Here is a 23,949-nt window from a genome sequence, read left to right as displayed (position 1 = left end):
AAGAATGATTGAAGAAGGAAGGAATATTGTGCACCACTGAGGAGGATCCTTATAGATCATATTTATCATCTACAGTGACATAAAGATTCCCCATGCAGCTTCAACAGTAAATAAACATTAACAAGTAAGGTACCTGGTATGTATTTCTTTGTACAGCTGATTTTCATGTTCCAATCTCTCTATGCTAACTACTGTTGTACACAAATTAGAATTCAAACTGATCAGTACAGCAGTAAATACACACCCAAACATAATTACATTTAGAGGCTTTTCTTCCTTTGTTATTTCTAACAAAGTGCTGACTAAAACTCTCAATCAATGTCAAACCAATGTTAAAGGTACTTCTACAGAAACAGTAAAGGGAGAGGCAGAGCTGCAGGATGCAGCCAGGTAACACAACGTGATTGGCCGGGAGAAGGAGACATGAGAAGGATGACAGCCCTCCTCTCTCGCTTTCTGGTGTTTTTTTCTTTCAATGCATCAAATAATAATAATAATAATAATAATAATAATAATAATAATAATAATAATACAATAGAAAACAACTTGTGTATCTGTTTATCTTTTTAATGTATCGCCTCACACTGTTTTAACAAATAAGACTAATTAAGACAGTCTATGTCATCAGACACAATACGTCAGATCAGATCATCTCCAGTACTTGTGAATCACTTGTATGTGGCTAAGCTCTCTCTGCCTTAAATGTTAGCTTGAAAAATATATCTCAATTAAATATAAAGACATTTAAATTAATATCTTAGTTTTGGACCTTTTTGTGGATCTAAGCTGCAGTATAACTGATGATAATATATAAGGTCTGGAGAAGAGCTCATTCTATCTCTGTGAATGTTTCAGTGCTGTAACTGGACTGCTGGAGGATCAGTCTATGACCTGACAGGTGTTGCTGGAAGTCTTGGTCCAATGGCCTACCATACCATACATTCATATACATTACTGGCCACATGTTTTGTGACAAACACCTGTAACAAGTCTGATCTGATACTTTTAATTATAGTGGTTTCATTGATATAGTCGAATAAAAAAATATGAAGTGGCTGTCTTAAACTTTTCTGTTTCCAAATAGTTTATATTCTGTAAATGGAGAGATGGGTCACTTCATCCATTGAAACTCTATAATTACAATGGTATATGCTCATCCTTCTCAGCTTCCATGTCCTGAAGACTGACAGAAAGGAAAAAAAAAACTATTTGTATCGAAAGCCTTCTGTAAAGAGAAGTGTTTTTGCGTATTCATTTGTTAGAATCTTTCTTTTTTTTAATCTATTTTTACAGTAGTTACAGAGTATTTCAAACAACAATAGTCCCTCCCAACCCCTCCACAACCTTCTGACAACAGAAGGGAGGATGATAATAGTAATATAAAATAATAAATCAATCATAGAAGTCATGTGTTACAGAGACCATTTCCTAGTAGGCATAATGGGAACAGTGAACCCTGAGAGTAGCCACAAAACAGTCACTCTGATACACTGATACACAGACCCACAACTAACTGCAAGAGTAACATCACATACAAGTAGGGAAGCACAGACTACATAGGATGGTATAAAAACATAACGTAGAAAATTAAAATAAATAAATGAATGAATAAATAAAATAAAAATTGCAATTTGCTTCCAATTACCTCATTAAAATCCTTAAAATCACATAGCCTCCTTCTCCCTCATTAATATGCAAATATTGTTCAAATACTTGATCTACTGGACACAAGACGTCTCCTACTTCACTGTAAAGTCCATTCACACTTGTATAAGTTGCATACTGGACATCGATTAGCTTGTAAATACCCCCCTTAAACTAAAGCAAAACACATTTTTGGAGTGGAAGGGGACTTTGAGTATAGCAATATATTAGTACTGCAACTAAGGATTATTTTTATATAATCAATAAACAGCTTGGTCTCTACAACATCGGAAAACAGAGAAAAATGCTCATCACAACAGTCTTGGGGCACGTGGTGATTTCATTAAATATCTTGTTTTGTCTGACCAACAGTCCAAAACCCAAAAATATTCAGTTTAGTATATTGTAAAACCCGAGAAAGCAGCCAATTATCTCATTTGTGAAGCTGGAACCGAATCTCAGTGGAAAATAAAAACAAAACTGTTAACTATTACCCAAGCACTGATTATACAACATCATATGTGCACCTGGCAATGAAAGCTGGCAAGAATGCTGAAACAACATCCAAATGTCACATCAAAACTGCATGAGAAACGTTATTGTTGAGAGAGAGAAAAGAGGAAACTGTTACACTTGATGTCTGCTGGTCTTTGCACAATCAGCTGCTAGTGGAAGCTGTTTGGATTTTGATGACACTCAGAAAAACATCTGTAACTCTCCAAACAGCACACTGAGCTTTACCAAACAAAAACATCCCGCCAAAGGAGAGCAAAGAGGTAAAGAGAGATCTTAGGACTTGTATTGTCCCTTTAAAGATGCTCATAAAATATAGTCAGCTATATATTTGATCTTGAATGAATAAATGCATGAAGCAACACGCATGCAGGATTCATCCTGCTTTTGTGTTCCATGTTGAAAGTAGCTCATGCAGCCCCCCCACTGAGCTCCACACTGCCTCCCTCATTTCTCCCCCTCCTCCTCCTCCTCCTCCTCTCTTCTCCTCTCTTCTCCTCTCTCAGGTCTGTTTTCTTGGCTCAGTATCAGCCTCCCTCACCTCTCATCCAGCATCTCAGCTTTGTGGAAATGAGGAAATATAGGTCAGTGGTGTCAGCGTTCACACTGCTCATGCTCTGCAGATGAAGCTGCTCTGGGAGGAATACTGCATTCTTCATACTTCAAAGTAGATTTCTGGAGGATATTTTGTGTCACATCCCGTTATTTTTGAAAGTGCAGCGTGATTTTTCTCAGACCAGCAGCAGCTAATCCCGTTTGATTCGCTCCAACGTCTCTACATGTGCAAATAAATCCTTTAATTTGTTGGTGAGTTAAATAAGTCATTTAATGCTTAAGTCAAGTCATTCATCCTCTATGTGTGCTGCTCAAAGCAGATCATAGTGAGCAATACAAAATTATCACTAATCATCTCTTGCAGATGACTCAAATCCACAGAAAAATGGGGTAGATTAACAAGCATAAGATTCTGCATATTGCCGGACTTTTTTTTTATGTCCAAATGGTGGCAGCGTCTACACAGCTTGATGTCCAGCTGGTCAGTCAGTCTGTCTGTGCAATACTTTGCTCCAGAGCAAGATTTCAACAGCTACTGTCCAGATTGTGATGAATTTGGTATGAATATTCATGGTCCCTAGAGGAAGATTCAAGATGATTCAGATAAATCCTTGAACTTTGGTAGAGACTTTCAGCTTGCAAAAGTCCACTTTAGGTCAAGAATTCCCCAGACTCCTGCAAACCTTACTTCATGATAAGATACCCATCAAACTTAAGTGAGTGTTGCTGATCTCCTCTTCTGGCCTGACCAAAATCCAAACAGACTTTAGTTCAACATTCAAGTTATTTATCCATAAAAACATCACACTGCTCTCATCCTAATCGACAAAACATAGGAAACACAGTAAATATCCATCAAATAAAACCATAGATAAAAACAACACAGATTACTAATAAATCTGGCATGGACTACATGTCTTTAATATTATATCAGAATATCCATATGAAATGATATTTATCTGGTATTACAAACTGTTTATGTATAAAATACTGTTTTGGATTCTTTTTGTTTTTTATAAATTTATTTTGGCATAAGCCATTGAATTAAAATCCTGACAGATCAAAATACTTCATCACATTAATCCAACAATCCTGCTAATACAACCAGAGATAATAAAGGGATAATTACCTCTGTATAATTGGTATAGAAGAATATCTGACAGTTAACAGATTTATGTCGTCTCACAGTATCTGTTCTAGTATATTGTCCTATTATTTTATTAGGATATATCTTGTGTTGTGTAATATTGCTTGTGTGATATAAAGTGCTCTCGTACTTATTAGTACACATGCATGTACAGTATGTGTCATGTTACTGCACTATTGCTGCAACTAATGATTATTTATTATCAATTAATCTGCTGGTTATTTTCACTATTAATAGATTCATTGTTTTGTCTATAAAGTATATGAAAATCGTGACAGTTATGGCACATCAAATCATTTTTTAAGCACTGAGGGAGGGACTTTGATTTTTATTTTGGCTTATGAGAGGGACATACACCTTTAAATGATTGCATTTTGTATTTATTTTAAATACGTGTTTTATCGCTGCACATTGACGGGACTTAACGTTTCTGAGGAAACAAACCATTCAAACCTGCCTATTCAGTTTGTGTTGGAATATGAAGGGTTAAATGAAAGAAGCTCCTTTTGTCAGCCTATCAGAATTCTGCACCTCCACAGTTGCTGGGAGGAAAATGCTGCTTTCAGCTCTGTGATTGATGTTCCAGATATAATTTTACAGAGGGCCGAGTAATTCAAATGACAGTAAAATAGACCAATCATAATCATATCTTCACTATAAATGGACAGGTTTTGTTGTCGCTACTTTATGACAAGTTCAGGCCACTGTGCGTTGTGACTCCACACATTACCATTGGACACCATTGGACAGTTACACCAGATCTGCTGCCAAATTTCAGCAGCAAGAGCAACATTTACGTCACCACGTCTACATGGCCCATACAAACACAAACAAGTCAAGGGAGACTGATAAGACAGAGAACTGATGAATGTCATTAAGGTTTACGTGAAATATTGTGAACATTACTGTCCATACTGGCAATTATTTGTCAGCTAGGAAAGCTACCATGGCTGAAACAGAGCAGACACAATCACAAACTAGCAGGAAAAAAACAAACAAGCCAGGAGTAACCATGGCTAGTGAGGATTATCCATGCCTTTTCAAGATTTAATTCTAATGAAAAGTTGGAGTTAATTGGTAAAGGCAGACCTACACCAGAACTAATTTGGTGCAGAAAACCAAGGCTTTTTCGATTCCAGGTTTTAGTTTTCAAGTAACTTTCGTTAATGCGATCATCGAAGGGTAAGTTTTTAAAATCTAATAATGGCCGCCATGCCAATTGATATTATTCTGGCCACTGCTGCCACTGTTGTGTATGTTATGGTTAATTTGGGAAAACTGTCATTAATATGCACGTTGCAAATGTTGGCTGTGTGCTGGCTGTGATGCCTGTTTGAGTGTGTGCGTGTGATGGCTTACTAAATGTTGGTTTTGTGTGGTAGGAGGGTGGCTGCCATGCACCTTTATTCTGCTGAAGTGCACACAGCTTGTGTGATGATGTGATTATTTGTAAGGAGGATTTGCATTTTATTTAAGAAATCAGCTGCGTGTTTTGGTGATAACTCTCACTCCCCCCATGCTGTTTGCTTGTTACACTGGTTGGACTAAGTTAGTGTCTTATTTTTGTTTCAGAGATGGAATTGTCATGGGTAACTTTTGCAGTACTATAGGAGAGGACACAGTAAGTTGGGCTGGTAGTTTGCTGTTTAAGAGTCATGGGTCACTATTACACGTAAAGGTCAACCTTTGCTTTTTATTATCTCCAATGCTACCTACCTTTAGTGTGAATATAATAAAATATGGTTATTTATGGTGGAGGGAGGGTCATGCATTTTCCCCCAGTCACTCAGGGAGGCTCAAGTAACAATATTTGTACAAAAAGCAAGTCTGTCGTAACGTAAATCATTACATTTTAGGGTGAAGACTTGGTATAAGGTTAAGGTATGGTTAGGGTTAGGGTAAGTTTTCAGGAAATCAATGTAAGTCAATGTAATTACCTCTGAAGTGATGGAAACACAATTTTGTGTGTGTGTGTGTGTGTGTCCATCAAAATCTTGGATCAGTGCCTACATTGGGCAGGACAGAGCTAGCTACAAGCTGAGTGTGTGTAGAATGCTTACATACAGCAGTATCACAACTGGATGACAAGTGAACATAGTCTAAATATTTCATTTGGAAAATGCTGAATCACATTCTCATACAGATGAATAATAGTGAATAGATGATGTCAGCTCTTGTCAGGTGACTTTCAGGTATCTGCACTGACTGGTACCAGGATGCTGGCCAGCGTTCGCTGACAATCATTGGTGGAATTTTTTGTTCCATTTTGGTCAACTTGTTGACTTCTATATATAACTGGTTTGTTTTTCTGGATCTGTTACAGACTTGAGACTTTATGTAAAACTGGACCTTTAATTTAAAAAATGTGAGCACATGTGCCACATCAGCCAATACTATATTCCTGCTCCCCAGAGAACAAACCCTTTATACTGTACATTTATACTGCACGTTTTTAGCTCTCTTACTGTAAAAAAAGTAAAATCATTAATGTGTTGTTTGGCCATTATTATTGGCTTTGGTTTTGTCATTTCATTGTGTCACATCTTCTGTACTGTGGATTGGATTTGTTGCTTTGTGCACATACTTCTTGGGTCTTTGAATTTGGATAACTATTTGGCCTTGTTGCAAACAACACTCCTCTGAAAGTTTCCCCAACAGTAATCCCTCCTCTGCCAACCCATGTGCTCACGGCAGGCCCTCTGTGATTACAAAGACGAGACAACAGGGAAGAGACAGTGGCATTTGAATAATAGATGTGTAAAAATGGAAAGCAGGCTCTGGTGAGCTTTGGCTGGCAGTTATTTTTGGTGGGTGCTGGGCCAGCGGCACAGACAGTCATGGAGCTCTCTCAGAAAGTTGAGGTGTCCGATTGGTGATGGTTCAAGTCTCTGAGTATAAACCAAATATCTAATGAAATTAACTCAGACATTGCCAACACACAGAGGCAAAGGAAGGAAAGCTGCCTCAACTGTTGCTAAAAAAAAAGGCATTTAAATAATCTTTTCATTTTTATCTTGCATAATTTAAAACTGCTCTAGGCAACTTGGTAAGTTGCAAATGTACTTGTGGGAAAACAAAACAAAACAAAACCTGATCTCAGCTGAATGAGAGAAAAAGCTCTATGTTGGCAAATCCAGCGTTCTCCAGACTCACTGCTGTTCAAGCAGGTAGTTTGGATTCTCTCTTAGCTTTTGAATGAATCAGTTGTTGTGGGTGCAGAATTGGACAAACAGAACTGACAGCATGGATCCATTTTTACATGACATTCTTGCCAAATGCAGCTTTTCATTTTGGAATGCATCCTATGAAGTACTACGACTGCAAATATTGTTCAACTGCCAATTTCATTTTACAGTGACAACAACGCAGGACTTGTGTTACCATTTGTGTTTTTTTCTCTGTTATCTTTGTCTTTTTTGTAGTATGTTTTAAATGAGAGAGAGATTATGTGTCCAGGACAGGCAGGCTATGAATGCAGTGTGAGCTAGTGTGTCACAGGTCTTTGATAACCAAGCAGTTACAGAGTTTTGTTTACCAGCAGTTGAATAGTGACAGGTGTTAACCCTGAAGCTTGCTATAACCTGAGCACCCTGTGCCTCCTGAATAAATCTATTTTAATCTAGCAACTCTGTGGAGCAGCTATCCTATCTGACATCTTGGGATGTTTTTGTCTTTCACGACAGAGATTGGCAACACTACAAGTATGACTCCGACCAATCATAGTTCATGACCTTGCACAAGTTCATAGGTTGTTGGGGAGGAGGGACTGTTAATCAAACAAAAACCTGAAACAAAAACCTAATCAAGAAAACAGTCACTGATGACTGATGGCAGGTGTTCCTACCTGAATCAGCCTGAGGAGGAGGCATAGATGAGCTGCTGCTCTCCCTGCTGTCTGACACACTAAATGCAGCTCAGCTCGGCCAGACAGCCGCTGGACAGCTTTGACTTTCTGTGCTGATGTTTAGAGAACACTGTCATCCTATTGATCAGAGATGCTAGACTTTTCATTGGGGCGTCCCAGATGCCACAATGCTGTTTGATTATGTCACACTGGAAGGCCTGTTTATCCTTCCCAACATTCATAATCAAGGCCCGATGCTGGAAATTTGTCGGCGACAATAAAAGAATTTGTGTAGTCTGATCCTGGCATTAAATACATGCAACAATACAGCTGCTCTGAGCTGCTGTGATCAGCTGATCAGAGCCCTGCTGCAGACAGCTGCTCTCTGTAACATTACATCCACAGGTGTCAGGACAGGTACATGAGGGAGGAGGCTCATCTTCATTATAAGCTAATGCTTTGCTTCTGCTCTTCATCTAACCACTTCATGTGTGAGCATCCACCTTTTTCGTCTTTTTGCTGACAGATCAAAACCAGTCTCCTTTAACCTCAAGAGCTTTGACTGAGAGTTTTTGTAAAGTTCAATAAAACTTCTTTGTTGTCAGTTCTTTTGGTTTTCTCACCTTCTCTTCCTCATCATGCTTTTTCAGAGATATCATAACTCCTTTATACCATCTCTCACAAGAAGTGCTGAAAAATATCTAAATCTCTTTTTAAGACAAATTTGATAGAATGGACAACACTTCCTGTGGTTGTTTCACAATAAAGGCCATCTGCTGCATTCATATTAAAGTGCATTTATAATGAAACATGCAGGTAGTATTGTGTTAGTGTCAGCAGTAAGTCTATCATTAGCTTACTGCAATATATGAATGCTGCAGGAAAGTAAAGGTTGTGGTGATACTGGCTAAAATCATAGTGTCCATGAGTAGTGGACTACTGACCACAGTGCTGACAATTGGTTTTAGTAGTCGACTACTCAACTAGTCAAGTGGCTGATGAAACCTCCAGGATAAAACCATTCTGTTGATGCACAGAGTGAGTTAACAGTAAGAGGCTGTTGTACAGCATTCAGGTTTCAAGCTCAGCACTCTTCATCAGGCACAACTGCAGCATATCTGCCTTCATCTTTTGCAAATAAGCTGCTTCTGGCTGACTTTCTGTGCTTACTGTTGGTGGATAGTTTAAGTGAATGGCTGGTTTACTAACTGAGTGTTTGACTGACTGTCTAACAAACTAGCCGGCTGCTTTTACTGACACTGGTGACCAGATGATTACACAGCATGGTTGTTGTGAGGAGTGATAAAGCGACAGTAACAGCGCCATCAGAATGAAGGATTTGCAGAGTTAAATCACAGAGCAGAATGTCTTAATATTCCTTTCGCTCTCTTTCTCTGAAAAGCCTCAGCTCCTCTGGGAGAGTTCAGCTCACTGCAGCCGAGCAGAGATGCTCCATTGCCCTACATCTGCTAGCACTCACTGTCAGCTTCATCTCTGTGTCTCATTCTCTTTGTCTCGTCTTCATTCCCTCTCTTTCTCTGTCACATGCAAAGACTTTATCTATGTCACATATTCTACTATTCTATCTCACTATTGACTTCTTTTCTTTCATGCTGACTGAATCTCTGTCCATGTCCTTCCTCTTTTCCCAGTGTTTGTCTGCCTGCTCTGGGGTCATCAGATAAGGGTTTTTGAAGGCTGGTATGATGCTGATATTTGCTGCTGTACTTTTTTTTTATTTATCTGCTTCTGAAAGTCTCATGTTATCTACAAATATAGATGTATTGCAGGATAACCGGAGGTGGTTAAAAATAAAGAAACATCAAGATTTTTAATGAATATTTCTGTAGTACTTCGGTTTTTGCCTGGAGAAATCATGGAACAAAATACATTATTAGAGTTCTGAAGGCGATCAAACTATTCAGTTAAACCTGTGAGGATTCATACAACAGCATCATAACCAACACATAACACAACAAACCTTTACTCAAAGTAACTTCTCCTATGTCGAGAATCATTCTGATTTCTGAGGTCAAGGGTCAACACCTTGGATGTCAATCATTTTCAAAAGCATCATAACCAAACAAATAACACATGTATATACAGTAACAGTGATTTGCTTACACCCTTTAGCCCCACTTCATGAGCATGGGACAAAACCCAACTTACTTAATGGGCATATGCTGCTTGGATCACTACAACAACAAGCACAGATGGACAGGATTACAACCAAAAACTATCGCTCATTTTCTAAGGACCTCGACTGTTGACATGTTGACTAACAGCCAGATACACAAATCGGTACACAAATGAACTGAGTGCTAACAGAAAAAAATATTCTACCTCCCACATTTTACAGTGGTTTCAGTCTTTAGTTTGTATTAAAGGGCCTGCAATATTCTGTAACCTGACATGATTCTAATCAACTTCATCCTGTGAATCATGCTGTGTTATTACTGGATTTGCTAAAGTTACATTTAGTTCTGTCTACCAGTCACACTGATAATGCCAAAAATATACAAAATATACTCATACTTAGGGATGATATTGGATTTTTTGCCATTATCCGATATGCCGATACATCCAGCTCACTGTGGCCGATTGCCGATGCCGATACCGATATATGCGCCAATACTGATATATGCACATATTTTTTTCCAGATGGCTGAGGAGACTATTATGCATGCAAGCATAGATTGTACTAAGTATGATCAAGAAAGACAATATATGAAGGAAGAATTTAGGAAGACTGGAGTTCAGGAGCTCAGCATTAAAACTTTAATGAACCTGCCAAGTTGGTGGAGCAGTAAAGTTTTCATTGAGTTTATTAGACAGACATGATTAATGTGTAGGATTTAATCTCTGGTCCACACTCCGGAGCAGAAGGTCACGGTAATGTACCTAATACGCTGGTTGCCAACTGCTGTTATAAACCAAAAAGATTTTTTTTTCCAAACAGAGTGGTACATCCTGTCAGCCGAGGTGTTTCCTATCTGTGCAGCCGAATTTAGCAGCTCCTCGACGGACTGTTTCTCCCTGATGTGTTTCCTCCACAGGCTCCACTTCACTCAAGCTGCCCGTCAGACCCGCTGCTTCTTCCCACTTTAACTTGAATAACAAACCGAGGCTCGGTGCTCTGGTTGGATCCACATGGAGAGCCGGGGCTAACGTTAGCTGAGAGGCTAGCTGATATTCTATGCAAATAGTACTTCACACTAAGAACAACTGCTGCGACACAATAAATCTACCTCTTCTGGTAGATGCATGAATGCACATACTTTCTCTGATAACACCCCTTGCATGGCCCTTTGCATTACTGCTCACATTTCTTAACAGTATGCAATAGGCCTTAAGCTGTTTGTGCATTAAGGGGTTGTGGTGTAGCTACAGTACAGCAGCTGTATGCATAGCCTCAGTAGCGATGCAGTAGATTAAGCTTAAGCTGATATGCATCACCTCATAAACATAACTACACATCAGTGCTAGCATGGCTACGGGGATACTGCTTGGAGACAATAAGAATGGTGATTGGTCATCTTGGACTGCTTGTGTTTTCTGCTACAAGTTTGTGATGCCTCTGAGGAGTGCTGAGAGTAAAGACAACATTGAAAAAGAAAGAAAAAAAACAGACAGCGACTGCTCTGAGATAGTTTTCTATTTAGTAAGGAGACAAGGTGAAATAGAAGTTACCAGGATGTAACTCTGGTTCTGTGAGTTTGTGTGCAGCCAACTGTTGCTCTCTATCCCATGACTGAGAATGTAAACACAGTTACTGTGGGGAACGTAACTTAAGCCCAATAAGAACAGATCACATATGATTGCACTGGATGATATTGACGAGTGAAAACTGACACTGATCTGTAAATCAAAACCCACGCTGTTGATTCTAGAACAAGACTGCCACTAACCCCTTGTGTCAAGTATAAACTCGCTCTGACATCACCCTGGTTCTGATGTCACTACACTGGCTTCTGATTAAATTTAGGATTCAATTCAAGATCCTCTTCCTCATCTATAAGGTTTGAATGGTGTCGCTCCAGAATATATTAGTGAACTAGTAATGCCTTATACCTCTGCTAGGTGCCTCAGGTCCTCTGACCAAGACTTGCCAGTAGTACCTCATTCAAGACTGAAAACATAAGGGAACTGTGTGTTTGCTGTCCTGGGTCCCAGCCTATTGAACACTCTCCCTCTGGGAGTCAGGTTGGCAAACTCTCCTTCTCATTAGAGACACTGGTGGCCATTAAGTGAGCTGCAGTCAGCATTCTGTTGCTTTACACACACTCACACACAGAGCAAACACACAGAGGCTCCTGCTGCACTGTGGCCACTGGCTGCTAGTGATGCGTGGGTCAGGGTTTTTTAATACCCACACCCACCTGACCCATTATGAGAGCCAATCTGCATCGCCCAACCTGCAAAAATATGCATTAATCAACCACCCGAACCTGACCAGACCCACAAACCGCCAACTTTGTTTACCTATCCTGTTTACCAACAATGTTTACTAAATACCAGTAGGCTCAGCGGGCTGTGGCCGGGGAGCAATGGTTTTGTTGTAAAGGATGTGTAAGTTGACGGAGGCAGAAATGGTGATAGCTGGTATGGTTAGGTGGCTAGCTACCAGCCAACCTGGTGGGTAACAGAGCTAATATTTGCAGGTTGTTTCTGGTCAGATAGAACAGTTTTTGTTGTGATGGGTGCTGGTCGTTTGTTGGCGTTAGCAGGAGAGAGGCAAGGCACTCAGGAGTGTGCATAAATGTCACATCCTTTGGATTTTTGTGAAAAAAACAGCCCAAGCCCTTCACATAGAAATCAGTCCACAGGCTGTTATAGGCAACCAAGAAAATCAGAGAAGATCTAATTTTTTAAGTCGTGTTATTGGCAATAAAACAATGAATATATGTAAATTGCTTCACAATTCTTACACATACAACCTTTAAGTCACAGCTGAAGATCTATCTGTGCATGTTTTTCTGCTGGTAGTAGTAGTGGTACCAGTAGTGGAATGTAACAAGGTGCTTAAAAGCAGTGCTGTATCCTAACAACTGTTAATAACATAATAATAATGCCTGCTAACTTCGCTATGTGTCGGCAACATTTTTGCCGACACTAGACATCAAGTAAAAGCCAGAGGCTATATTGTCTTAAGTTGCTGTGAGCTGTAAATTCACCACTTCTAAGCAGAAGGCAGAAGATAACATTATCTTGGAGCCTGTTAAGCCCGGGCAAGGCCTCTTTTCCTCTGGGCAGCTCTCCTGCTCCTGCCTCCATCTCAGGCTCACGCTGGGATCTCACCGGGTGGGTGTGCCCCACGTTCCAGCTCCGATGCGGTTTTTCTCCGTCCTCTGCACAGCATCCTATCCCACTGGGAGCATTTCAGAAGCAGAGCATCTTGACTGCAGGGAAGCTATCCGCCTTTTAAATTCAGTTGCACTCCTATTACAGTAATTACAGCAGTCTAGTCAAAGCTGAAAAAGCACCTTTAGGCTACTGTAATTATTGCAGTAGCAGGGCAACTAAACTGCCCAATTTTATTAACTTGCTCAGACTTTGTTATTTTGGTTAGGTAAGTAAGTAGGTTATGAACATTAAACAGTTTCTTTATTTTTCTGTTTTAATTGAGTTTATTGTTCATATATGATCGGGATGGGGTGTTTTATTTTGAAAATTGACCGGATGTTTCTGTGTCTGACTTCCTCCCCAGCTCGATATGCTCTGTGTAACTTGACCATGGATGTATAATTAGAGCTGGATAGGGCACCGCCACTCAGCATTGCAGCTAATTTTTCCCAGTGGCCACTCACGGTATTGCAGCGAAAAAATCCCCCTGCGGCCCAAAAAGCATTTTCCCCATAGACCATTGTAAAAGAGACGTCTGTAAAACTGCTGACAGTCAGACACCTCGAACTGCAAACAATGTCAATTATGACTCTTTCTATTATGAACTTTTGATCCATGGAGGTTTTATATTTGTAAAACTTTCATCGAGACGAGAAAAGCGATTTAAAAATCCATCACAATGCACAGTCTATAGGCTGAGCAACGCGGAAGCAAACCTGGACGCTAGAAACTTTTTTTGGCGTTTGGCCAGGCGAGCAATTCCTATAGGACTGAATTGGCGCCATTTTTAATCCAGTATCCAGCTCTTATAATACATCCATGAGCTTGACTTATCTTTAGTGCAGCGGAGTGGGGGCTGCTTTTGGGATCGCTTCTGGAACGTGCTGCAGCGCGCCTGGTGGGATCAAAAGCATTGACTAGAGTGGTCGTGATTAGCTCCGGTGGCCACTTCGGAGCTGGAACACGGAGCACATGTGCCTGAAGGGATCAGCTGTCTCCTCGGCCCGCTGCTGGGAGTGCAGCACTTTCATATACTTCTTTCCCTTTTATGGCAGGTGGCAACCAGCATTAAGGTTCATTACAGCCAGCTGCACCAGCTATGTTAGAATGAATGAACGTTACATAAATACCGATAGCAGCACCGTTTGTCCAGGAGCTTCTCAATATTTTGGTACTGCCCAGTCAGGAACCAGTACCAATTCAGTACCGGTTCTACTAGTTACTAGTTGCTTTTCACATCAAGATTTTATACAAAAAAAAATTATTATCAGTTTATTATCTATGCATTGTTATAGATAAGAATATCCAACAGTATAAGGTGTTAAAATTAGCTCTACCTTGCCAACATTAAATTCTGCTTACATGTGCACATCAAATGAGTTTTGTTCAAATAATATATACATGCATGATAAATATAAAACTCTAATGTGAGCCATTGTGCATAATGAGTACTTTTACTTTTGATGCTTTTTGTTGTCAATTTATGTACTTTTACTTAAATAAGCTTTTGAATTCAGGACTTTTACTTGTAATAGAGTATTTTTTCACTGTGATATTGGTACTTTTATATATGTAAAATATCTGAGTACTTCCTCCAACACTGATTCGCACTGCCAAAATACAAGCAAACAAGGCCCGGTTATCAAAGTCATCTGAAGTGACAAGAAGCTCAAACACTGGCCATGGTTTTAATAACCTGTCAATCATCTACAATAAAGCCATAAATCAAACTACACGATAACTGCCTGATCCAGTAGACTTGGAGCACGACACGATAATTTGTAATTCATGCAGTTCATGAAAGACCAGCTATGATTGGTTGAGGTTCATCCTGCAGTCTGACAAGTCACAGCAGGACCATGATCACCTAATCTCACATGGTAACCAACTCAAGACATATCCCTTGTCTGCAGATGCACTGTACCCTTCATATGCACTGTGTTTTATCTAGGCTAATGTCCATGTCCCTCCCTACAATTATACATCTGATTTAATCTTTTGTTTTTACCCAGTTTTAGATAACACTTGTTCAGCCCTCCTCATGCTTCCATTTGTTCCACTTTGGAGGAAAAGCTGCCTGAGGCATCACAGTGGAGCCTCACTGCACTTCATTCAGTCCAAACAAAAGTAGAGCAGCCCGCCTGTTACAGGGAACACACAGATCATATCTGCAGCTGCTGCTTTATGCCACATACAATCTAACAGTCTGACATATAGTATTATCACCTTTATGGAGTTGATATGGTGAATATGTTAAATGCCTATTAACACATCAAGCAGACATGGAGCAGCATTACCTTTCATTTGGAGTGAATGCCAATGGCTACCTGCTGAATATAGGTCCAATATTTATAAACCTTCAATGTTGCACTTTTTTGAGCCAAAAGTGAGTAAAAACTAATGTATAACTGTTACATCAATCCCTGGAACAACAGGGACGCCCTCTACCTCTTACTCAATGAGAGCATCCAAAGTCTCTTAAATTGCATCCATGTTTCCCTCACTTACGGAAACCACACGAGGAGAGAGGAAAGAAGGAAATTTGTTTTTAGAGACATGAGATGTCCTTTCCTCTGAAGCATCATGTGAAGCGACGTCTGTTTCTGATGATGCCGGCAGCTGATCACAGCTGATCAACTGTCAGTTGGCTTTAACAGCTGTAGCGACTTTTGATGGTTTGTGTCTGCACACATGTACACTGTGATAATACTAAAAAAGGACGTGAATGCACGTTATCAGTTCTCTCTGTTAACCTGTTCAACAAACACCTTTTGCATTCTGTATTTATACTGTGTACTGTGTCCTGCTCAGAGGCACATGAACTATTTCTACTGGCAGAATTGGTTTATATTATTTATTAATTATTTGTGTCTTTATTTATTGATATCCTGATTGTGAATTTGTGGTTTAATAACCCAGAATATGATCAGACAGTCTTTTGAACACTGAAAATTATTTATTAGGCTAAATGTTTCAGGGGAAATTGAAATTATGTAACTTACATCAAACCTGACGCTGAGGCATTTTCAGCCTCACATGTGACTGAATGGATATGACGAATGTTTTATAAAATATAAATGTGTTTAAAATGTGTTTCTTGCTGACAGACAGATTCTGCCTGACTTTAACTTGATCCATAATAACAGTTCATGGGGGAAATAACATGATCATGAAATGAAAAATCTTTCTAATAAATGAAGAAAGTTGTTTATGGTTCTTTTTGTTGATCAGACTGACAATGAACACAGATTTTTAACTAGATGATGAATCAGAAAACAAATAAAGAATAAAACTTGGGAGGGGTACACTTAAACTAACTTAATCTGTTATCTGTCTCCACGTTGGTATGAAACTGCAGTGATGTTGTGATGTATCAGATTAGTCTGATCAGCTGCAGCGTCCAATCAATAACTGATATCCAATAAGGGGGCGTGTTGGCCAGTGTGAAGGCTGCTGTCGTGTTTCCTCGCTCCTCAGAGATCCCTCCTCACTCCTCGGAGCAGAAATAAGACACTTGGGATGCCCGTCGAAATGGTGGACCAGAGCAACTTCTGGTTCAGGCGAAGAGCGAGGAAAGATCAAATAAGAGACTTGGGATATACCCACTGCCTCCTTAACCTGCTGCCAATCCCTGAGTGGCTCTCTCCCTCTCTCCGTGTGTGTGTGATTGTCTGCAGGTGTGCTGGAGTCACAGCAGAGCCACATCAGCTGCACCTCACCTCCATGATCAATACATCTACAAATATTCAGTCCTGCCACTTCCACTTTGCCAGATCATAGTCTCTGCCACCAGTTAGTGCTGCTACATTTTGAGCCACTTTGAATCTTGGCAAATTGCGTTTTTTTGATTCAGCTTGTTTCCTGTCCATTGTTTCCTCTCCCCTGCGGTCTCATCTGCTCTGCCTCCAACCCCTGTTTCCTGCCCCTCATCTGTTCAAGTCATGCTGTTCTGCCTTCAGCCCTGTGCTACTCAGTCTCCCTGGATCTCACTCTGGGCCTGCTTCTTTGGCCCCTATCTGCCCCTGTCCCAGCCTCAGCTATTGGCTCTCAGCTTCCAGCCCAAACTTCACTCACCTGCAGCCCAACTTCCCCATCCTATGCAATAAATCTCTTTTACTTAATTCCAGTCTCCATGACTGTGTCTGCATCTGGGTACATTTGATTTCTAGCCTCTTGTAACAATAACTAAGTTTGAGGTCATGAAGACATCATATGACTTCAGTGACAGGAGTATTTGAGCCAGTAACATTCTTCCTTGTCATGGTTACATGGAGGAACCGGAGGTTTAGGTATTTCTACCAAGTTTGCTTCTATTTCACAGCTTAGCATTGCACCCTTAAGTTTTGTCACCTCTTGTGCCAGGATTTCTATCCAATGATGCTTCTCAACAACCCCAGTCAGGTAGGAAACTTACAAGAGACAGATTTTAAAAAAGAACAGTCCAACTCAATGCAGCAGAGGCTGCGGGATCCTACCTTTACTCTTTACTCATATGGGTCAAGTTCCTAACAGGTTAACACTAGAACTTTTCAATTATACATTACTAAGTTTTAATAAAATATTCATGTCCCCCAATCTTTGACTTTTGCTAAAAATGATGTTGTGTAGCACCTATTGTTAAAAATAGCGAAGATGAATCCAGATTCAAAACATGGGCATTTATAACTAGAACCGCCACCCGGTAAAATTTATTTATTTTATGTTTAAACATTTTAAGTTGCTAGGCAACAGCACTTGTTTGAACATGCAATCTGACAACTACGTCAAGTCATAATTACATTATAAAATAAGCAGAGGAGAATGACCTGCTCTTCACAACTAGTGAGCTGATTTTAATGTATAAAAATCAATGGAGTTCTAAGTACTAATGTTAGCCACGTGTGTCTGTTTGTTCTATTGCAACCCCACTTTGTGATGGACCATTTCTCACTTACTTTAGAGTATATTTACTGTAAAGATAATTACTTTCTTTTTTAAATTTATTCATTTTTTATTAACCTTGGTTAAAATATGTCAGATATAGTCAAATGCAATCTTTTTTTTTTTTTTATTAGTCTAGCTACTGTCGCTCGCTGGGCACAATTATTTGGATGTGATGTAATAATGTTCCAGCACAGATTATGATTTTTGGAAAAGCAAAGGAGAGTTTTAAATGACACAGTCTTAAGTGAGAGAAGTAAGAGAATTTAGGCTCTCATACCCTGATATTTTACGTATTTGAATAACTTTTTCTGCTGATTCCTAATAATCACTCATTATTTTTCATTTTTCTATTTCTTCCTTTTTTTTTGTCAACACAGAGAAGCTGCTGTAACATAACATTTTCCACATCAATTGAAGCAATGAGGATTTAAGTGTTGCCATTTACTGTATTTAAGCCAACTTACAACAACCTGTGCAGCTGCATTCATCTCATCCACACCCGTCATCAGATCTGTGCCCACTTTTCTGTTGCTATGTTTTATGGATGTAGCTAGATAGCCATCTAGGAGGATAAAGTCATTATATACTGCTGCCTACAAAGCTCTTATTGGTCAACTCTTTCCCCAACAAGAGAAACAGCCCTCAGTTCTGTGAACTTCATGTCATATTGAAGGTATCGCAATTACCAGTTTCCTACTTAAACAGTATCAACATCCAAGTAATTCAAACGAGGGAGGTCTGATATATCCAACTTTGATGCATCTTAATACAAAAAACCAAAAAAAAAACACTTAATGCCGGCCAAAGTCTGTTGTTCAAGCTAAAAAAACTCAGATTTAATAAAGACGACCAACTCTGCAATGATACAGCTGACTCATCCCACCATATCATATGCTTGCTTCTCAATGAAAGTAGGTAAACTGCTCAATTTGAGAAATCACATCTGGTGTGCAGCTGGTGATATGAGTGTAGAGCAAATTGGCTAAACCTATTATGACACAGCAGAAGTACGGTTAGGTCTGAGGTGAGAGCTGCTTCTTTCAGCCTCTAGAGCTATCAGCATTAAGAATTTATATGTCAGGTGAACAGCCATGAGTCCTGATTGCAGAGGTAAATCTCTCCACGGAGGAGGGATGCATCATGATTGGCAGGCTGTGATCTCCTCTCCACATCTATCAGGGAACACGGCAGTCATGATTTACAGGAGAGAAGGATGGGACTGAGCTGAACGGGTTCATCGCCGCCTCAGCTCTCTGCAAACCAGCCACTGACACAGACTCAGAGAAATCAGCCTGAGTGGGCATAATTATATGCACAAATGCTGTAGTTCACTGAGCAGAATTAACTTTAGCACTGACCTAGTTTAAATGCCTCCTGCTGTTTGTAAAAATAGAGGGCAAGAATCCTTCAGTGAACAGCAGCTTTAGTGTTTTAAACCTCAAGGCTGAAATGTTTTGTTCAGGCATATTAATTGTGTGCACTGAAATGTAAATAGAAAGATTCCAAAAACAAAACAAAGGTGAAGAAATCTCCTTTCCCAAGCCTCCGCAGAGAGAGAGAGGAGTTCATGGGAATGATGCAGTCATTCCAACAGCATCCATCACACAACATTAGAGGCAAATCCATAATATATGATGCCAGTTTGATTGTAGAGCCACGGGCTTACTGGTGAATTAGAGCATGCATAAAGTGTTCAGCGGGGGAACAAGTGACAGTCACCACAAGCTGCATGCAATCTCTACTAAACACTTCAAATCACCATTCAAATCTCTTACAAACACATTTTAACAAGATAATACTAAAAAAATAAAATGTCAATCATCACCAGAGGAGTCTGGTTGACTGGCCCCCGTACTAACAGACACTGTTGCCACTTAGGAATTCCCTCGTCCTTATCCATCATGGCTGCACCACCCTGTCACCACACACTCATATTTACTTGCCGGTGTTGGTCTGCTTCTCTGGTTGTGGAAATTTCCTCATCATGTTTTATGTCTTTATGCTGCACGTACTCAGTGTGTGTGGCTGTGCAGAATCATTTGTTGATATTGCAGCCATTTCCAGCTTGAGTCAACTGAATTGTTAATATGATGCAACAGATCAAAATGCATGTGTTCGAATCTCTGATCGCAAGGATCATTTATGATCAGTCTCTGAATTTTTGTCTGTTTTAATGTGTATATAAAGAAAGAAATGGAATATGAAATAAGCATTTCTACCATTTTTACAGAGAGAATGTGTTATTTGTTGTATTTGTATTGTATTTCATTTGTGCTTTCTTATGTTTATGTTATTGTATTCATGATGTACACACATTTGTACTGTTAGTTCTGTTATCTTTTATTTTGCATTATCTGTTATCTAAAAGAAAAACAGAATTAGAAAGAATGTGTTGTGTAGTGTGTCCATGTGCATCTTCTTCATGTTCAAGAGATACTATTCAAATGTGAATGTGTATGTTGGTCTGTTATCATACCAGTATTCTACTGTGGCATCAGGTTGTGAGTAAGAAATACAAAAGCAGCTTTGGACGCTTGATCTTGTTATAATAGAGTGATGTGACATGATGTTGCCTTTTATTTGAGGGTAAAATCATCTAAACTCATTGTCACATCACACATTTCTTTTGCAGAATACAGTGTGTTGTGTTTGACCTATATATTAAAATAGTATCAGCCAAGTCATATGATGATGTCTCTTGAGCAAAAAAATGCTTTTCTTAAAGTAGAATGGATTATCAGTAATAGTTATTCCTGATCTGACTGCTCTGAATTGCGAGCGTCTCTGAATGAGAAGCATGCAGTATGATGAACCCACCTCTACAAAATAGAAACAGGGCAGCAGGCTGACACTGTCTTTGGTCAGGATCCCCTTTTCTCTCGCAGACATGGTCAGGCCTCGAAATATCCAAGCAGATCCGAGATGAGACGAGGGAAGAATAGCTGTGCTCTTCCAGGCGTCCTGCCGGGATCAGGAGCTCTCCATGCCGCTGTGTGTAGCAGGATGCTCAGGACAACAGCCGCTCCGTTCCAGCGATACTCCCGATCCCCAGACCTGCACGGCCCTTTATCTCTGCTGGTGAGGAGCCCGGGGCTCGGTTCTGTGCATGTCTTCCGACGAGCTGTCAGGTAGAGAACGGAGCCACACCGACGGAGGGAGGGAGGGGGGAGGAGGAGGAGGAGGAGGAGGAGAGGGAGCGCAGGCGCACTGGAGAGGAGGGTAGTTGACAGCATATGGTTTTGAATGCTGACACCGACAATGGACGGAGCAGTCTGACTCTGCGGGAAGAAAATGTCAGTTTCACATCATTTGAAAAATAATTTTAGCAGTACGTCCTGTCAGCGCGCTCTGGCACTTGTTGGCGCACACGCAGGTGCCATGACGTCCTTCTGACACGCTCCTGTTTCCCGGCCTCGGTCAAGACCAGGTTGCCTGATTTGTATCCCATTATAGAAGCAGTTATTTGTGGGATTGCTGCACAGCAGTGATTAATACAGGATCATGTTTGGCACAAAGGTTCCAATCTGTTCTCTCTCATCAGCAGCGCCACTATTTAACTATTTATCATCCTCTTCAAATGTAGTAACCTGGACCAGCGCCTGCTGCGAACAGTAATGAAGTGTAATTAAATTATGACCACTACATCTATTGACACTGTTTAACATAACCCAATGATATTAGTGACGGATGACATACAGTATCCTCGTTGGCTTTTTTTTTGCATGTAATTTGTTAAATTACATGAAAAGAGAGCAGCTTTATTTTTTTAAGTAAGCTTATACATTGAATTCCAATCTCACTATTCACTATCACACACTACGTCTAACATTTCACACATTTGTCCCAGATACATTACTGTCCAATAAATATCTAATAAATATTACACCTTTTTTCTTTCAGAAATATCGTTAATATTTGTTCATCAAATCACAAATAATTAAATGAGCTCAAGTATTTGGTGGTCTAGAATTCCATGTAAAATCCAGTTTCTCCTGAACCAACAGAAATGTATATGTTGCATCCCTTTCAGAGCTATCACTAGAACACCAGAGCACACAACTGAACTCATACAAACACAGAGACACCTGCACACAAACACACACATCTGCTCCCATCTCCAAGTCACACATATATCCTGTAACTTATCGCCATCTCCATTAATCACTAATCATAGAATCCTCATGGTTATTAAACCATTACCTTCTGATGAGAACTATTCAAAACTGATCAACTGAAATTCAAGTTCATGAAGCTTTTTTTTCATTATCCTAAGTCACTATCAACCTAAACTGATCTATCATAAGCACAAGGATTGTTTCAGAGTAATACTGTCCATAAGCACAAAACAGTACATTTTCTGGTCTCTTCCTTAAAAGCTATTATCAGGATATCTGGATGAATAATAACATGTTTCACACCTGCTCCTCAGACTTTCTCTTACTTCATAAAATATGGGGTTGGTTTTACAAAGAAAGTCTGTAATATTAGGCCAGATTAGATTAGTCTAATGCAAATTAAACAGTTTAAGCCATCTGACCCCCAGGCTAACTCAAAACTAATAGCCATATTTCTATGGTAACAATCAGTGACACCAGTCACACCAGACCTCTCAGGTGGTCTGGGACAGGTCTGCTTTCTGTCTCCAGAGGCAAAACTAAACATTGAGAAGCAGCATTCAGTTTTTATGCTCCACATATCTGGAACAAAATCCCAGAAAACTGCAGGTCTGCTGCAACTCTCAGTTCCTTTAAATGACAGCTGAAGAACTTTTCTCTTTGCCTTTTATTAAACCAACTTTAAGAGTTAATATCTTATACTGCACTGTAACTTTTATTCTCCTGTTTTATGTCGTATTTTATTTTAGCTTATTTTTATTTCCAATTTAACACTTTTTAATTGTATTTACATGTATTTTTACATTGCTTTGTGTTGCTTTTATTTTGTATTGATGCCTTTTATGCTCTATGTAAAGTACTTTGAATTGCCTTGTTGTTGAAATGTGCTATACAAATAAACTCGCCTTGCCTTATACTTTGTGTTGAGGAGCAATAAATAAGAAGGGAGTTTAAAGAGACTGCAGTAACTTGTTGGAAATATACAGCAGCCTGACTTACATTCTTTCCTGAATTTTCTCAGAAAAATTTCCTTACCTTGTCCTTTTTTGGAATTTTTCTTGAAGGCAAATATTTTCTGCTGGAGTGACACAAGTGGATTGGCTGGACACAGTCGCTCAGTCAGCCATGTTTTTCAGTTGGAAAAAAGTCATAATTTAGCCAGAATTCATGCAAAATTATTTTCCTACATGTACTTAAGATGGTCAAGAACTAAACAACTTTGTGCAACCAATGAATTTAGATGTCTATCGGAAGTCTGACAATAATAGTATATTATATTATAGTATATCTATATAGTATATCTACACACATTCACAGCTCATTCACGACTCTGTCTGGCTGATGATTGGTCCATTAAACGTGCTGCTGCTCTGTCCCACCCACTGAACAGTCAATCCAGAGAGCCACATTAGTGCTCATTCACTGAGAAATGCTGGAGACTCCCTTCAAGGAGAGGTGTCAAGATCCCTATAATGTTATGTGGTGCTTTAACCGTGTCACATACTTCTGCCTTTACTCCTGATAGACAAGAGCAGAGGTGGGACAAAGTCATTTTTTGTCACAAGTCTCAAGTCTCAGCTATCAAGTCCCAAGTTAAGACCCAACATAAGTAATTATATGCTCTTAACCAAGGCCTTATACGCTTGAGGTCAGATGCATAAATCTCTGCAGATTCATGACTAACACTGTGTTTTCACACAAAGCTAGAAATATGCAGATGCATCATTGTCAGATTTATAAAGCCATGATACTCATGGCGCTGTTTTATAAATTTTCCTCATTTTGGAAGGGGGAGCATGTGCAAGTCTCATTTCTACTCCCACAGTTAGCCATAAATGGATGTAGATACACCCTTAACCAGCTGT

The 23,949-nt window shown here is 39.7% G+C and overlaps 1 protein-coding gene across 1 annotated transcript in view; it reads right to left on the bottom strand.

The window, feature by feature from the left end:
* The window catches only part of LOC122972423 (2-lysophosphatidate phosphatase PLPPR4), a 53,089-nt gene that overhangs the window by 27,307 nt on the left and 1,833 nt on the right, over positions 1 to 23,949 (bottom strand). Inside the window, exon 2 of the mRNA XM_044339521.1 lies at positions 20,787 to 21,247. Within this exon, the coding sequence (XP_044195456.1) occupies positions 20,787 to 20,858 (72 nt within the window). The 5' untranslated portion in view covers positions 20,859 to 21,247. The remainder of the gene's footprint in view (positions 1 to 20,786; positions 21,248 to 23,949) is intronic.

This window comes from Thunnus albacares, chromosome 21 (genome assembly GCF_914725855.1).
Source record: "Thunnus albacares chromosome 21, fThuAlb1.1, whole genome shotgun sequence".
Classification (NCBI taxonomy): domain Eukaryota; kingdom Metazoa; phylum Chordata; class Actinopteri; order Scombriformes; family Scombridae; genus Thunnus; species Thunnus albacares.
The sequence above is the reverse complement of the archived record's forward strand: the minus strand, read 5'-3'. Positions and strand labels throughout refer to the sequence as shown.